Source organism: Agelaius tricolor, unplaced genomic scaffold (assembly GCF_023055355.1).
Source record: "Agelaius tricolor isolate 1412-34295 unplaced genomic scaffold, bAgeTri1.0.p SCAF_14, whole genome shotgun sequence".
NCBI classification, from domain to species: Eukaryota; Metazoa; Chordata; class Aves; order Passeriformes; family Icteridae; genus Agelaius; species Agelaius tricolor.
This window is the reverse complement of record NW_027269274.1, coordinates 5,863,643-5,879,175: the sequence shown is the minus strand read 5'-3', so window position 1 is coordinate 5,879,175 and position 15,533 is coordinate 5,863,643. Positions and strand designations below refer to the sequence as shown.

Below are 15,533 nucleotides of genomic sequence, written 5' to 3'. Positions count from 1 at the left end.
CAGGTGTAGTGCCCAAAACAACCTTTAAATTTTGAAAACAAATTAAAAAGCTGAGCTTTGAAGTCAACAGCCCTTTTAAAAGAGCATGAAAAAATTTAACACTTTCAGTTCAGAAAGTGTTCTCATAATTTAAGAATATTTCAAATCAAAATTCCCATCAACCAGCTGTGCAAAATGTCAACTGGGAGCTTTACTCTGCCTCTTTCTGATGGTTCCTCAAATTCCAACTATTCAACCTTCAGAGAGAATCACAGCAAGCAGGAGAAAGTAAATTTTTTGTGCTTGCACCTGAGAATCATTCTGAGCTTTTTTTTTTCTCTGAAGGTAACAATTTTTTGTGTTAATGCTGTCTGACTTGGAGGGTTTTGTGATCTGTACAAACATGAAATGCCTTCCCAGATTAATGGGTTTTGTACCTGTCTTATCTGGAACAAGCATTCCATCAGCCATGTCCTCAGTTTTCCAAGTGTCTTTGTTATAGCTGATACACAGCTTGGGCTGTCTACAACCTACAGCAGGAGCTTCAACATCTGGACACCTTCCAGCATCAGCTTGACACATCCCTGTAACAAACAAACCATCTGGGTAAAGATCACAGCCATCTGCTCAGTTAAATGACTTGTTGGTCTTACTTACACTGGAAAAGGGAGAGAAAATAGAAATGGAGATAAAAGATAATTTTCAGCAAACATTTAACAGAGTAAGTGCTGCACAATCTCACGAGGATCTTTGTTCAGTACTCTTAACTTCTCCTTCCTAATGTGCTGTGTTTAAATAGTGTAAAACCCCAACATTTAATTTCAAAGCCTGAAGGCAGGGACAGGCAATGTTAATGCATTTTCTGGTATGACTGTGGGTAACTCTGCTGCCAAAAACAGAATCCAAAATTAGCAAAAAACCAGTCCAGTCCTTAGGGCCTGACTGAGCAGTTTCTGAGGCAGTCAGCTTGTAGGAACACTTACTCCAGGGAGAGGAGAGCTCTGTGAAGTCAAACACAGATCCCTGCTCCGCATAAATGCAGGAGTAACATTATAAAGATCTCTCAGATAACTCAGAACAAACACAAACACACAGAAGCACCCTGGGCTGAGATTTCTACCTCCCATATCAAGTTCAGAGCCAGCATCACAGAGCAATGAAAGCACTGCTCACCATTGCTGTCCATGTGCCCGTTGGGCTGCTGGGTGTCCACTCCAATGGCCACGTCCTGGCGCTCCGACAGAGTCCCCTGGGAGGACAAGTAGCTGGGCACGTCAGGAGGCACTATAGTCTCATCTAGAGCAATGGCAGAAGGGAAAAGTCAGCTCCCAGCAGGATTTTTCAAAGGAAATTCACATTTTCAAGGGGGATTTGGGACCAGATCTAGAAGGGGTTGTTTTCTGTAGATGCACTGGAAACTGAACTGCCTAAATATTCCTTTCCCCTCAGAAGCCCCATTCCTGATTTTTCAAAGCTTAAAGCTGTGGGAGAGAGTGCTGATAAAGGCACTTTGAGTGTTTGCATGTGGCATGGTCAGTACATAGTAGGTGCAGTAGAACTATTTATTCAGAATTAGTAAATCCTTCTCTTTCCTCTGAAATTCAGTCCTTCCTTTGACTCAAGTCTTCTGCCTCCTGAAGTCAGGAGTAAAAGTATTTTGCAGAAAAGGGTGTTTGATTCTCTTAAGCAGGAAATAAGTCTTAAGCCTCTTGGCCTTCTCCATTTTCTATCAGGCAATTTCAGTTTCCCTTGCCACACAAAACCAAGTGAAACTCAATTATATTGGGCACAAAGCTGTGGATTTTGAGAACTAAAAAAAGAAGTTAGAAAAGAATCCCACTAATACATCTGCTAATACACACTAATACACTGCTAATAGGCTGTCCAAGACTTCCTACCTAGCCCATGTATTTAAAAATCCTTTTGTACTCTATCTAAAGCTAAGGAAGGCTGGAAATTCCAAGCAGGCTGGGAAGGTCTTAGGCTGGTTCTTCCATACTTCTGTTTTGTTCAGAGGCTGTGTAAGGAGGGCAGGAGATTTTATTCTCACTGCAACATCTATTTCAGCACCAAATTATCCCCTCTGATATCAGGAGAAAGCAATATATGCTAATTCTTCCTCTAAAAAGTAACAGAGACCCACCTCCCCACAGCCAACATGGAAAAAAGGGATTCCAGCTTAGAAGTCCGATTTTTCAAGTTTTGACTTTGAAGACTTTGAAAATACAGATTTCCAAAATACAAGGCAGGTTCCCAGCATCATAAACATCATCCAGACTGTCTCAAAAGTTATCATTTATGGTCATGGAAAGCCAAAGTAGCAAAGCAATGGCCAGAACTACAGCCAAGTGGAAAAGACCTTCCTGAAGAGCAAGCCAAGGGGAGAAATGCAGCTCTGAATGTGGTTCAGCAGCCAGTGAGAGCTGGTTCCAGCCCTGGGAGCCAAGAGAAGCTGCAGTTCCAGGGTACTGCGGAGCTCCCTGCCGAGCCGGCTCAGGGATGGGATCCCTGTGGAGCTCCCTGCCGAGCTGGCTCAGCCTCGATGGGATCCCTGCCAGCACAAAAGGTTAGAGGGGACCTCAGGACACTGCAGCTACCTGTGTTGGTGACACTGTACTCTTCACTCTTCTTCCTGGTCTGGTAGATGATGCAGACCCAGACGAGGGAGGTGAGCACGATGCTGCAGACCACGGCGATGGTGATGATGCCCACGGTGGTGCGGTCCTTGCGGCAGCCCAGCGCCTGCAGGATGCTGACGTGGCTGTGCGCGCGCTCCGTGCCCAGCGTGTTGGACATCTCACACGTGTACTTGCCCGCGTCCTCCAGCACCACGTTCCTGACGATCAGCAGCTGGTTGCCCGAGGTGAAGTGGTGCCTCTCTGTCACCACCAGGGGCTGGTCACCCTTCAGCCAGGTGATGCGGGGCGGGGGGCTGCCCGTGGCTTTGCACTGGAGAGCCACGGTCTCGCCGACGGACACCACGTGATCTTCCAGGGGATGGAGCAAGGATGGTGTCTCTGCAGGAGAACAAGCACAGAAATTGAGTTTTAGGGATGGTGTGTAGGAGTGATGGGGGTAGGACAGTCGGGATGGACGGAAACGAGAGATCTCTGAAGCCAGGGCTTGGAACTTGGGGTTTATTGTAAAGGGCCTGGATGCAGGGCCCTGCTGGGATTTGGGGTTTATTGCAAAGGGCCTCGGTGCAGGGCCCTGCTGGGAGCTGCCAGCCACAGCTCAGAGCAGGCCCGAGAGAAGAGAGGGGTAGAGAGGATGAGAGGGTGAGAGAGTAAGAGGGTAAGAACGTAAGGGAGTAAAAAAGGTAAGAGAGTGAGGCTCCCGTTACAATACAATAAATCTTCTTCTGTGTTGAATATTCTGATTCTCACTAACCAATCTACTACAATATACAAATCTTATAGCATTTACATACAGCCTATAAGAATCATTACATTGCCATACTGTGTTACATTTTAAACCCTATAAACTACTCTTTGGACCCTTCTGCTAAGTTAGTAGGGTCTGCTCTGACCCTTGGACCTGTCTGCAGACAGAGGGTATTAATTCATCAAAAGGGGATTACCTTCAGCCAGCCACACCACTCTTTTCCAGTTGTTCAGTAACTAAGGGATCTCAAAGCTTGCTTTCATTTCAATCTTGCTTATAGTTTCTATATTCTCAAAATCTTTTGCCAGACAATCATATTTATAAGGCTTTCCTGTTTCATCTTCCCCAACAATGGTGTAACAACTGTCCCTAAAATCCCTGTCAGATTTAACAGCACTGAAAGTTCCTCGTGTTCCTGCAGACACAGCAAGGCACGAAGCAGGCATGTGCTCAGGAATATAACAGACACAACACACCACAACAGATCTAACAACCACAGCCAAGGTTTCACTTCCCACAACCAACTGCTGTTAAGTTTTCCCAACAAGAAACTTCTGAGGACATATGCCAACAGCTGAAAAGTGAAGTATTTCACAGAGCAAGAGAGATGAAGTGCAATTTCCTTTTGAAATCATTTTCCCAGACAGGAAATAGGCTGGTTGGAGAGGCTTCCTCAGCACAAGAGGAGATGCAACTTACAGCTCCTTCTCTTACTTAACAGGTATTTTTCATTAGTGAACTACAGTGTAAAAGAATTAAACAAGACTAAGCAGACCATTTGACTCTGTCTCTTTTATCTGCAACTGGTAAAGAGCTTAATGGCCATCCCTCCCTGCTCCCATTTGCACTTGGCCTTCTGGGGCACTGGTGATGCCTTTTTGGGACTACCTAAAAATGGAGGCCAGACAAAATTAAGGGAATAAAAGCAGTTATATTTATTGAAGGGCCTCTTCAGGTTCATTTAGGGCAGATGAAAGCACCCCCAGGGACTACGCCCAAAAATGGATGATGAGTCATGGGTTTTTACACTTTTATAAGTTTGGTCCATTTGCATATTGGGGGTTAATCTTCCAATTACAGCTTCAGGTAATGAAGTCATTCACCCCAAGTTTGCTCTTCCCCAACTGACTTTTGATTCCATCTCTCAGGGCAGGGAGACAGTGATGTGTCCTTGATTCCTGGGCCTAGAGAGGAACTGCTTTGTCTGACCAAAATGGACGAACAGCGCCTAACACTCTCTATGCACTTTAGAGCCATACACTACAGAACTGCAGGATCACAACCACATGACACAATTACAAACACACAAAAGCCCAAAGGCGTCTCACCCAGCACGGTGAGGGTGGCGTTGGCCAGCACGGAGCCCGCCGAGTTCTGAGCCGTGCAGCTGTAGACGCCCATGTCCTCCACCTTGACGTCGGTGATGAAGAAGACGTCGTCGTCGGGCATGACGTGCATGCGGCGCTCGCGGGCCGCGGGGAAGTCGGTGCCGCCGTCCTTCTGCCAGGCGATCTGCGGCGCGGGGTGGCCCTCGGCCGCGCACTCCAGCCGCGCCGTCGTGCCCGTCCGGCTCGTGATGTCGTGGGGGGTTTTGATAAACGATGGCAGCACTGATGGAAGAAAAGCAAGGAAAGGGTGTGAGTGATTTTCTGGGGAAATATCGTTGTCTGGGCGGTTCTGTGTTCCTTCCCACAGAGGGATTAAGGTGGCCGTCGGACACGCGCTCCCGCCGCGCCGTCGTGCCCGTCCGGCTCGCGATGTCGTGGGGAGTTTTGATAAATGATGGCAGCACTGATAGAGGGAAAGTAAGAAAAGAGTGTGAGTGGTTCTGTGGGGAAATAATGTCTTCTGGGCAGTTCTGCTTTCCTTCACACAGAGGGATTAAGGTGGCCCTCAGCCGCGCACTGTGACAGTGTTCGCAGGGGTCCGAGGATGAGGGAAGAGATGAGGATCTGACTCCATGTTTCAGAAGGCCTGATTTATTATTTTATGATATATATTATGTTAAAACTATACTAAAAGAATACAAGAAAAGATTTCATCACAAGGTAAGCTAAGAACAGAAAAAGAAAAAGAAGGATAACAAAAACTTGTGTCTCAGAGAGTCTGAGCCAGCTGACTGTGATTGGCCATTAATTAGGAACAACTAACATGGGCCATCAAAGATCTACCTGTTGCATTCTACAACAGCAGATAATCATTGTTTACATTTTGTTCCTGAGGCTTCTCAGGAGAAAAAATCCTAAAGAAAGGATTTTTCAGAAAATATCACAGCTACAGCGCACTCCAGCCGCGCCGTCGTGCTCATCTACCTGAGCAGCCAAAGAGCAGCAGCTCAGGCTGCTAAGAACATGCATGCTGAAGTGCTTGGCTGGATGGCAGCCAACACAAAAGGGTGTGTGCTCCTCACAGGACATTTCCCAGCATCCACTGAGATACAAACAGCTGCTGTGCAGAGGTCAAGAGCTCGCCATTAGGAACGGACCCTCAGGAGCAAGGAATTGTGTGGCATTCCCATTCTCTGGAAAAATCCCTTCACCCAGGATTTTTCTCCTGGGAAAGCCTCAGAGAAAAGGGAAACAATTATTATCTCATTTGCTTCTCCTGTGTTTTGCTAATGTGGAATGTGTTTGGAGATTGTTTACCCATGGGTGATTGTTTCACTGAATTCGGGTGTGAATTGTATTGACTCAATGGCCAATCAGTGCCAAGACTGGAGAGAGTCACGAATTTTCATTATTATCTTTTTAGCATTGTTTAAGTATCCTTTCTGTATTCTTTAGTATAGTTTAGTATAGCATTCTTTGATATATTATAGCATCATAAAATAATAAGAACATGGAGTCAGGTTCATCCTCCCTCCTTTCATCGGGGCACCCCGCAAACACAACAGAATTGTGCCACGATTCAGCAGGAGCTCAGGCTAAGGAGAAGAAGAGGAGGAGGCAGCTCCCACTCACCATTCACAGTGAGCCTGGCCTTGTTGGAGTAGGTGGAGCCGAAGTGGTTGGTGATGACGCACTGGTAGCGGCCCTCGTGCGCGAAGGTGACGTGCCGCAGGTGCAGGATGGTGGTGCACTCCATCACCTCCCCGTCCTTGGCGCGCACGTGCGCGAAGTTCTCAATCTCGGCGTTGTGCAGCATCTCGTTGTCCTTCTTCCAGGCAAACACCATGGGGGAGCTGCTGCTGCTGGCAGCCAGGCAGGTGAAGCGGATGTCCTTGCCCAGGACAGCCACCGTCGTCTCGGGCTGGATGATGATCTGGGGCTTGGGGAAATCATCTGGGAGGAAAGAGCAGCAATGAAGAGTCAGTGCTGGGCTCTGAGGGGAGGCTGGAGCAAGCCAAGAGGTGAAATGAGAAATAAGCAGTGCTCTGTAGAGCAGGTGTGCCACACACAGCTCCACTGAGTTAGTTGTTGGTTTACATGGGACTGTTGTTCCTCTGGTTCCTTCAGTGGGCTGAGGTGGTCACTGAGTGACCTCAGACACCTACAAGACACCCAGCTCCTTCACCAAGTGAATCTGAGAAAGATACTATGGTCTGAAGAAGATATTCAGACCATATTCAGGTTGTCCTTCTTTGTATAATCCATGCATGAAGAGCACAACTGAACTTAAAACCTCACCTCCAGACCTGTATTGGCATGAAGTAGGACGGGAGAGGACATTTAAAGGGCTGCAAGTGTCCCCTCCAGGGAAAATCGCTCACAAGAGGTTTTAGTGAGGTGGGGATTGTTCTCTTCTCCCAGGCAATGGCCTCAAGTTGTGCCAGGAGAGGTTTAGATTAGCTAATAGGAAACCTTTCTTCCCCAAAAAGGCTGTCAGGCACCAGAACAGGCTGCTCAGGGACCAGGGAGGTGCTGGAGTCACCATCCCTGGAGGTATTTAAATCATGTGTCAATGTGGCACTCAGGGCCCTGGTTTAGTGGTGTGTTTGGCTGCAGTAAGTTAATGGTAAGTAAGTTAAAGTTAAAAGATCTTAGAGGTCTTTTCCAGCCTAAAGGACTCCATGACTCTCAAAGCAGAAGCAGCTGTATTTGCCTGTCACCCGACCAGGGTGGAAAGCTCTGCACACTCGCTCTCTGCCCTGAAGACTGTTGGTTTTAGCAAGGATCCAAGCAGATTCATTTATTAGGTTTCTACAAATGGTGTAATTTAATATTTGACTAAGGTTTAATTAAACAGCCAGGCCTCTGGAACCAGGACTACTAGTGCCTGGAGGACTTGGCAGGCACCAGGAAGCAAAGCTGCTTTTGCTTTGTGATGTTGCTGTGGGGATGGAGCTTTCAAGATCTCTTCTTCCAGATGAGCACAGCAAGGCTCCCTCCCAGCCTGCTCAGACAGGGGCCACCTAGGCAGAGAGTGTCACTGGGGGATCAGGAGGGACACTGGAACAAAGCTTCTGCTGCTCCCTGTTCAGTGCAAGTCATGCATTCAGCTCAGTTAAATGCTGTTTGCAAAAGCTCATTTTTCCTTCCAACAGCCATGTGCAGCTCCACCCAGGATCCTCACTGGTTGGCTCCACTGCACAGGGTTTGGCTCCCAAACCAAGCCTTTCTTTTCCCCAAAACCTGGATGCCTGAGCAGCACTGATTTGGCCTCTTCTGATGATTTAAATTTCTTTTTCCCTTATGAGAAAAGTAGTAGATGTTTATGTGTGCTGGTATTAAGTAAAGCTGCTTTGAAACCATAGCTCAGGTGCAGAGTGAGCTGCAGTATTTGGGTGGGCCTTACTGGCCCCAAAGAAGCAGCTGTGATGGAGGGATTCTCCTCTGGGGTTTGTTTTTAACTCTTTGCTGTCTCCAAGAGGGAGAAAAGATGGGTGAAGAACACAAATCCAAAGAAAGAGCTCAGAACACTGCAGAAGGAAAAAAATTACAGCTGCAGGCTTGATACTATCAAACAGAGAGGACTGGGGAAGTGTCTGTGCAGCCCCATCTGGAAGTGGAACGGGCCTTAGTCCCTTTTGATTTAATACTCAGGGAGCCCTGCAAGGAATACTCTGGATGCAAGCAATCCACTGTGTGGTTTTAGTGGGAAATAAATTGTAGCCAATGACAAATTTTTTAAATGCAGGCTTGGGCTTCCTTTGATCCCACTGAATAACAAAACAAAACAGAAACCCTCTCATAATAACATGCTGGTACTCAAAGAAAATGTTTCCCAAGTGACTCCTACCCTTCACACAACCTCAAAACACGCAGGCAAGAACTTACCACACACAAAACTCTCTGGCTGGATGGCAAAAATGCTCTTGCTCTTCAGTGACTCAGGATGGGCACAGGTGGCCACCACAAAGGACTGCAGCTCCTTCTCCACCAGCCACTGGGGCAGCCACTTCAGCTGGCAGTCACAGAGGAAGCTGTCACTGTTAATGTGGCTGCAGGGAAACAAAACCAACACCAGCCTGCTGTGAGTCCTGCACGGAGGGAAGGCTGGGAAACCCACAGCCCTTTCATGTTAAACACGTTCCTCCTGCCCCCACCAGCATGGGTGGAAGGAAGAAAAAGGACTGCAGGGATGTCCTTGAGGCACTGAAGGTGTTACAGGCATGACACATTTAGAGAAACCCCCTCCTGTACTGCAGTGACACTCTGCAGCTCCTTGTCATTATTAACCAGCCCCCAGAGTGATCCCCAGGAACAGACAAGACACATCAATGAGCTCCTGCTCTGCCCCTCTGGGGTTTGAGCCCCTGGTGGGGACCAAATTCAGCATTTAGCTGATGACCAGAGAGAAAGGGGACACCCAGCTCCCACTGAAAGGCTTTGAGTTCCCTCCATGGCAGAGCAGAAAGCAGAGAGACCCTGCCTTCCATAAGGTGACCCTGGAGTTGTGTTTACTGATTAAAAGAAGCAGCAGAGGAGAAATGACCAAAGATATTTGTGTAAACCCCACAGGAACAGTAACTAGTCTGGAAAACAAAACACATAAACATTTCTCAGCATCCTGAGTTCCAACCCCACCATTGTAGGATTCTGTAATTCTCTGATCCAACACTAGGAAAAGGGGCAAAGAAAAAGGGAGCTTTGGGATTAATGTGGGTTCTTTTTAATATTCTGGGCCAAATTATGGCTCAGCACAGCTCTAAGGCCAGCGAAGAATTGTAAATTTACACAAACAGGGCTTTCATACTTTGGTCTGGCTTGCAAAATTCAGTCTGATCCTTGGAATTGAATGTGAGGATGCCTCAGAGACTGGGAAATGCCCCAGAGAGAGCTCCAGTCCTGCAATCCTACAAGCTATGCAAGTGCAGGGTATCAAGAGCCCAGGAGAATCCCAACTCCAGCACTGCACTACAAGATGTGAATCTCCTGCTAATTTTCTACCCAATAACTCAGGAAATCCTGGAGTTTGAAATGAGCAGGGAAGGGAAAAAGAAAGAAATTGAGTGGAGAGAGAGAGAATATAGGGATTTGACATTTCAAAGCTGTTCTCTTTCCTGTTCTAGAAAGATGTGTAGCCTCTATCATGTATGAAGGCATAAAACCCTCCTGGGTACTTGGGACAGATCAGGAGATCCTTCAGCACAATGCATTCTGCATGTAAATGTCCTCTATCTGAACTTCTCCCTTTTATAAACATTCCTTCACAGTATCTGGGATCTCACTATCTCTTCCTAATAAGATCAATCCTTCATCTCAATTTTGTTTCAAGTGCCAGTGCAGAAGATAAAGTTTTTAATCACATAACAGACACACAGTGTTTATCTTCTTCACTCCCAGTCACTGGTATCAAGTGTCACTGCCAGCAGTGACCATCTGATTCCCATTTCCAATGTCAGGAGCAAGAACCAGTACCTGCCCAAATACCAAATAAATGATTTTGTGTTCCACAGACACTGCACTACTCTGGGGCATAGCAACACACTGACAGTGGATTAAATATTTACGGGGAAGAGGAGAAAAGGAAACCAGGCAAGACTGGAAACAGTGTCTGATAACAGTGCAGAGCCCCAGCCTGGAGCACAAGCAGCAGCTCTGATAACACATCTGTATTTTTACACCAGAAGGCTGAATGACAAGTGCATGCAGTTCAAATGGTGCTTATCACTGCAGTATCAGTCCTGTGTGTGAACCCTAAACACAGGAACAGCAAGGGAGCAGATGGGCCACTGGGAATTAAATCCATGGTGCTGTGAGGAGGAGAGCTGGCTAACAGGAGCAGGGCTGGACTTCCTGAACGGAGATGAATAATTGCACAGGCAATAAGAGCACAAACCTGCTGGAAGAACCCGTCCCCATGATCTAATTTCACTCACTATTACATGCAATGACAGCTCCTGATGTGTAAAAATACCCCCCAGAGGAGCATGCAGGGGAGGGGGGAATGCCTGAGTGGTGGTGTGGGCAGCACCTGTGCTGCTGCTGAGGTGCAGGGCCAGGAGGATCCCTCCTGCCTGGGGTGGGTGTGAGCAGGACAATCACTTACAGCTGCCTCAGGCTCCTCATCCTGGCAAAGGCATCGGCTTGGATGGAGCGGATGGCGTTGTCCCCCAGGTTCCTGCAGGCACAACCACAGGCAGGGTCAACAGAAGAGATGCCATGGCTGGGACACAGCCTCTCACACTGATTTAAGCAATGACTCCAGTAAAAGGTGATCTGGTAGGTCCTAGTTAAGGCCTTCAGCACTTACATAGAAATGTTCCTCAAAACATCTTTGTATTATCAAAGTATTGCTGAACAATAGCCAGCCAACAAAACTTACACTTAACTGAATCACCAAGTCATTCCCTACCCCATCTTCTCACTGCACTTCCTCAGGCTGAGCTACCTCCATCATCCATAGCTCAGAAATTCCTCAGCCCCCTCAATAACCAAAGATAGTCAGGAATGTGGTACCCACCCCAGGCTAGACCTTCAGCAAACATAAAAGAAAGCAAATACTTGCACTAAGCAGCATCTGAGGAATTATTTGAAAATGACTTGGAGAGGACACTGTTTGGTTTAAAAAAACATCCCAGTATTTCTAAAGGAAGGGGTTAAAGCCTTCCCTCACAACTATTGCTAATTAAAAAAATAATTTGTTCTCTGAAAAAGCACAGTGTCAGATTTAGGGCTGAAGTTTACCAAGTGACAGGTAGGGCAGACAAACACTGCCTAAAGAGGACAATCTCAGTAGAGCACTAAGGGCACCTTTATTTGGGAACGTACTCCCAGTCAGGCAGCCCGAACTCTTCAGTGTGCTCTTGATGGCCATAACATTTCATACAATCAACAGCCAATAAAACATGTAGAGCACAGTCACATATACTTTAACTTGTCTTAATCCAAGAAAGGAGGTTATTCATGAATCACTGCTGGAGTCATCAGCCTTGGGACACAGAAAAAAATTACAGAGAGGCAGCCAAAATTCACTTCTTGCAAATGGGGGTTGTGCTGAATGGGGATGTTGAGTGGGGATGCATCAAACCCAGCCATCTGTAACTCGTGGCACTGCCAGAGCCTGGGTTTAGGAGGGAGCTGGGGCAAAGGAGGAGGGAGTGCTGTGCCTGCACCAGCCTCTTTTCATTGCTAACAGCCTGCAAAGCAGTAATGGGCAAGTCAAGGTGATACTCTCGAAAAATTAAGAGCATGCAAATTTCCCATATGTTCTACAACTTTGTTCCTGGCACAAAAAAAGGCCAAAGTTGAGGCGGACTTATAATGAGAAGGAAGCAGGTGGCCCCCACAAATGGACTGGCTTCTCAGTTTACAAAGACACTATTAAATTGCTAGCAGATTTCTCAAGCAGCTACTTTTGGCAGACCCCCCCTTCCCAAACTCTGAGGCATGGTGGGTTACTCACAGGTGCTCCAGAGCCTCCAACCCTGAGAACGCTTTCTTGGCCACCGACTTGATCTTGTTTCCAAACAGAGTTCTGCAGTTTCCAAACATCCAGTGCCAGATAAACAGAAAGAAAATGGGGAGGGGGGGGCACAAAAAAAAAAAAAAAAAAAAAAGAAGAAGGAACACAATTAGTGTGGCTTTATCTGATATACACACTCAGTGTTAAGTCCCAGGAAATCTGAACTGCACAGAGATTAGGAGGGCTGAAGCACACTCGCTTTCCTGCTCCTGAAATTAAATCCTTTTATCTGTATTTGAATTTAATAGTGATGACAGCACAGAAGGGAATGTGCCATATCATGTAAAAACGCAGGTTTGCTCCTGTGCTTGGGAACCAGCTTGCTGAGTAACAGAAAGTCCCCTCTGTTCTTCACAGGCTGGCTGTGGACAGGATTAAGTGCAGTGACAGCTTAACAAGATACTGGTTTCTCCCCACAAACTTTTCATTTCTGACTTCTTCCCAGACAGGAAGAAGAGTGGTGATTTATTTCCTGGTGCTTGGGCTAGCAGCTATCAGCACACAGAGCTGAGGGCTGCACATTCACACAGCAGCTGACTGCAGGCACTGCTCATTCCTTCCTGTTAAATACAACAGCAGAGCAACACCATGCAGCAGATCATAGCCAAGGGACAATTTCAATGAGCCAAAGGCAGAACAGGTAATGCCCAGGGCTGAGGAATGGGTTGGTTTGCATCTGTGACCAGAGAGCATTCCTCTGAATCAGCAGTGGCATGAGGGGGCTATCACCAGGAAACAGCCAGCTGGAGACATCCCAGCCCAGCTGCCATTTCCAGAGCAACAGTTCTCCATAAATATTGACCAGTGCTGGTGGCCAGGGGCAGGGTTTGTGCCAAATGGATAGTGCCCTCACCTGTTTTAATAAAACATCAACCAGTGTCATCAATTAGGAACTGCTTTCCTTCCCCAGGCTCCCTCCAAGGTTCATCCTCCAGCTGCATCTGTTATCACCACGTGGTGTCCAGGGCAAGCCATCACCCACACCTCAGGTGGAAAAAGGGCACATCTGGTGCTGCATTTGATTTTGAGTTTTCATTCAAGAGCTGCCCTTCAGGATAGGGTGTGAAGGCCATTTCTGCACCCCAAAAAGACTTAGAGCTGTGATGGCCCCACTGCTTGCTCACCGGCCAGGGAAAGGAGAGGAGTACAAGATGGAGCATGTGCAGCCATTCCATGAGCAAATACATTTCCAAGAACTTGTCAAGGCTTTCCACAAAGCACTTTTCAAATGTCAGGATAATTTGGTTATATATAGGCTCCAGGAAAGGCCAGTCTCAAGTACCCTCAGCACCAAAGGATGGGTGCAATCATGTGTGCCATCATTTGGTAAAAGGGATGTTGCATTAATGAAGGCTTTGAGAAATCCATTAGAATGATTAATACAGTAAATAATTTACTATATGTAAACTCTGGTCAAATGGCTGCATCCATAAACACTGATTTCTGCAGCCATATTCCTAATAAATGTGCTTTAAGGACAAGGTAAGGATAAAATAAGGACTAAAGGAAATGGCCTCAAGCTGTGCCAGGGGAGGTTTAGGTTAGATTTTAGGAAAAATTTCTTCAGAGAAAGGGTTGTAAGCATTGAACAGACTGCCCAGGGAAGTGGCAGAGTCACTTTCCTTGGAGTTGTTCAAAAACATGTGGATGTGGCACTTCAGGCCATGGTTTAATGATGAACATGGTGATGGTGCTAGGTTAATGGTTGGACTTGATGATCCTAAAGATCTTTTCCAACGTTTATGATTCTAATGCAAGTTAGATGGGCAACTGCAGCTGAAAAAAAAAAATTAAAAAAATTATGCTGAGCTTGGGTTTGATAGCTGCAGATTTCTATTACTGTTCAGTGGATTTTGGTCTTTGAAAATTGGAGACACTGCTGCTATCTGTTTAGTTATCTGTGCAGAGATAAGGAGTGCATCTGGGGAAGGGAATATATAACCAGAGCACTTGTGTAGGTGCACACAGCTCGATGCCTGGACATGAGAAATACCTAACACACATAACAAGTCAGGCCTCAGCAAACTCATTACTCCTTGCAACTAATTCAATTAAGTGCCTCTAGAAATCTGAGAGTTTGAACCTAGAGGCCCCCATCAAAGGGCTGTGGAAGGCTGGAATGTGAAGGCAGCAGAACACAGCCACAATCAGCCATCCCACTGCTGGCCTGAACCTCCTCCAGGGGCAGAGCCAAGCACAAGCTCTCCTGGAGACTGCACCAGTGTCATTACATGCCAAGCACACAATTCGCTGCAGCCTTTTCTCCTCCAGCCAGTTTTGCACCTGCAGGAAGACCTCGCTGAGTGAGCCATCAAAAAGCTGGTTACATTTAGCAGCTTGAATGATTAGGAACCTCCTTGCTCTGCAGTGATTCCACCGCTGCTTTTTATGCTCCAGTGCTTCTCAACTCCCTCTTTCTTCAAGCAACATTTTAATTTAGGCCTGTGCTCTCCATCCTGGAGAGCTTCATATATAATTCAGGGAAGGCTAAAGTGACTGGCCTCTCTCCATCTCTGTTTAACACCTTCATGTCAGCGAACAACCCTCTCTGTGCTAAATCCTTTCAGAGGCTAATCTGTGCCAGATCAAAGGGGAAGGGCTTTTAAGGCAATCTCCACAGAGCTGAGGTGATTATTAATTCATTGGAAGGTCTCCTCTGAAGTGCCCATTTATTTTTTGTATGCTAATGCATTTAAAGAGGCTGACGGTTTAAACACAGGCCCTAAATCACACAGTGAAATGTTTGCTGAAAGGGCTGATCTTTTATTTTCCAAAAAAAAATCCTGATACCCACTTCAGCCTTAGAAATCATCAGTTTGGGATTTATGTGCTGATAAGCTAAAACAGTTCTGAAGAGATCCCTCTAAAAGTGGCCACTCACAAGTATTCTCAAAATGCCTCAAAAACAAGTAATAATAAAATAATTTCATGTTCTGAGCGTTTTTTAGCCTTCCATTCTGGCTGACAGTGAACAATCCCAGCAAGCTGTCTGTCCCACAGCAGGTAATTAAACCACTCCTGTCTGCCCCAAACCAACCTAATCCACATGCTCAGAGATGTGCTGCAATCCCCTGCACAAACCCTCCCTGCACACATCCCTCAGCCAGCCTCAGAGCTGGCCTGAGTCCATGTGCAGTGACAGGCATCAGTCAGCAAAGGAAATAAAGATATAAACCAAACTGCCTTGGACTTGCACAAGCCCTCAGTGCATCCTTGGCTACCAGCAGCCCAAACCAGCCATGTTCTGGAGGGGCTCCTTGTGCTGGGTGATGAACATCACATCAGGCCAGGGCATTTCACAGGGGACAGCAAAAGCTGCTGTG

General features: G+C 46.7%; 1 protein-coding gene across 1 annotated transcript in view; it reads right to left on the bottom strand.

Moving 5' to 3' along the window:
• Positions 1-15,533, bottom strand: part of LRIG1 (leucine rich repeats and immunoglobulin like domains 1) — a 94,479-nt gene that overhangs the window by 5,269 nt on the left and 73,677 nt on the right. Inside the window, 8 exon segments of the mRNA XM_071439384.1 lie at positions 417-563; positions 1,153-1,275; positions 2,577-2,996; positions 4,692-4,973; positions 6,324-6,644; positions 8,580-8,743; positions 10,795-10,866; positions 12,151-12,222. Coding sequence (XP_071295485.1) covers positions 417-563; positions 1,153-1,275; positions 2,577-2,996; positions 4,692-4,973; positions 6,324-6,644; positions 8,580-8,743; positions 10,795-10,866; positions 12,151-12,222 — 1,601 coding nt within the window.